Genomic DNA, 2,038 nt, shown 5'->3' on the forward strand with positions numbered 1-2,038 from the left:
GTACGACTGAGTTCGTTTGGCACAGTAGGTTATAGTCAAGATAGTGCCGAACAAGGCGAAGGATTGGATTGTTAAAGTGGATTGAACAGGATAGGGTAGAGGTAAACTGGCTAGCAGCTGGGTGGGTCAGTTCTTCCTATGCTGCCTGGGGGTCAAACTCAATATTCCTACGTGGTATCCCTCTTTCTACTCCTCCATTTAGGCCTAATGGCCTCCTCCAAACGACACATTCCCAACCTCACAGTCCACTCTATTAAACTCATACGCAATTCCCTCCCAAATACCCTGAACGATATAGACACTTCGTCTAGGTCTGTAGTAACTTGGAATCTAAAGGTGGTGAAAAATTCCTTCGCTAGTCAGACGGGTATGGTGGGATCTCCATTTTCCAACAACCAGTCAAAGCCCAACGCACGCATATACGATAGGAAATCATCACGAGCAGCCAACTAATCCAAAGAAGGTAAATGGAGTACCTTGCCGCACTTGACTTGTGTACTGTTGTTGTCCTTGTCGTCGAAGGCGTTTTGCATCTTTTTTCGTGTTGAAGTGCTTCATGTCCTCCATTATTTAATCATCAAGCTCAACCTGCCAAGGTAGGTACTCCATTCTCTCCACGGGAGGATGAATGAGTTCATGGTGGTTCTCCGGTAGCTGATATTCCTGGAAGTTCTCATCTTCTAGTGACACATCATCCTCCGACTCTGGCTCGTCACCGGATGCGTACTCTTCATCACTGTCCTCCCTCCTGGGTGGTAGACTTCTTTGCTTGGAATAACGGATCATGATCCCGGTAATGACTGTGCAGGCTTTCTTGTTACTTTGCTTCTTTTGAACTGGGGCTTTGCCCTTCCTCTTCCGTTCCAACTGGTAACGCTTCTCTTCGTCTTCTTCTTCTCGCTTTACATCCGCTGATGTCGAGGGTTCATCCTGGGAAGTAGGCTGGGTTATTAGGGCTTCAACGATTTTCTCCTCTACAGGCTCGGGAGGAACTTCAGACAGGTTCTCCCTAGGTTTTGTAGGAGTTCCCTCCTCCTGGCCTGTGGGGGTAGACGATTTGGGCTCAATCTCTGGGTGGCTTTCTTCTTGGGCGGTCGCTGATTTGGGATCCTCCCAAGGTTTTGTAGGAGTCATCCGTTCCTCTTCGCTCAAGATCTCAACTGCCTCAGATGCAGTGTTGGCCCCTGCTTTCTCGGCCATCCCACGCCCCAGGCACCCCTGCGATATGCGCTTTGGTTTCTGCCTTTCTGCCTTCGGGTAGTCCTTTAGCACTAACTTTCTCTTCACAGCCTTCGATTTTTTCGCAGTCGACACTTTCGTCTTATGTTGGTCAGTTGGAACCTTGGTTTTCTCTTTCTCAGACTCCATTACTTTCTCAGACTCCGCCTTCTCTACTGGCTTGGCGGGTTCCTCCTGTGATTCTCTCATTGGTTCTTCACGGATTTTGTTATCTACAGCCTCAGATGCTAGGTCCGGACCCTCAGCCATCTTGGCAGCATCTTCCTCCACTCTTCTCACTCCATCAAGAATCGATTGGAATTCCTCGGTAGTCATCAATCCTTGCTTTTCGCCATCTCGTTCAAATCAACTTCCTCTACATGGCTTTCAAATAAATCAGATAATGAAAGCGATCTTTTTAGCAGATTATTTAGACAAAATCTATTCGCGCAATTATCACATGTATCATGCTCAGAACTCAAATAAATCATGCTTTAAGAATAATTAAAACCTGAAACATGCTTTTCTACGGATTAGCCATTTTACCTTGATGATTCTCCAAAGAATTGAAGATAGCTAGCGCCTTCCTCGCGTGAAGATCTTGAGTACTAAACCACATACTTCTGACTGGTTCCCGGACTGTAAACTGATATCAGGGTGGGCTGATCTCACCAGAATACTAGGACTTAAATAAAAAAGACAAAAACTGATCTCATGGAGGAGAGCTGAGAGGAAATTTTCGTCCTCCTCAGAGAAGGAGAAGGGGATGAAATTTTATGAAGAAAAATAAGTGTACTTTCTGTCTCCTTTATTCTCCTAT

At 46.0% G+C, this 2,038-nt stretch overlaps 1 protein-coding gene across 1 annotated transcript; it reads right to left on the bottom strand.

Moving 5' to 3' along the window:
• Positions 1-570: 570 nt before the first annotated feature.
• LOC121760506 (nucleolin-like) lies at positions 571-1,554 on the bottom strand. The gene has a single exon (XM_042156164.1). The coding sequence runs from the start codon at positions 1,552-1,554 to the stop codon at positions 571-573; it is 984 nt and encodes a 327-aa protein (XP_042012098.1).
• Between the last annotated feature and the right edge of the window lie 484 nt (positions 1,555-2,038).

The sequence above is a fragment of the Salvia splendens genome, chromosome 13 (genome assembly GCF_004379255.2).
Source record: "Salvia splendens isolate huo1 chromosome 13, SspV2, whole genome shotgun sequence".
Lineage (NCBI taxonomy): Eukaryota > Viridiplantae > Streptophyta > Magnoliopsida > Lamiales > Lamiaceae > Salvia > Salvia splendens.

Bases quoted from the DNA above. Each gene is read 5' to 3' on its own strand.
- LOC121760506 (XM_042156164.1), bottom strand. From the start codon at position 1,554: ATGACTACCGAGGAATTCCAATCGATTCTTGATGGAGTGAGAAGAGTG.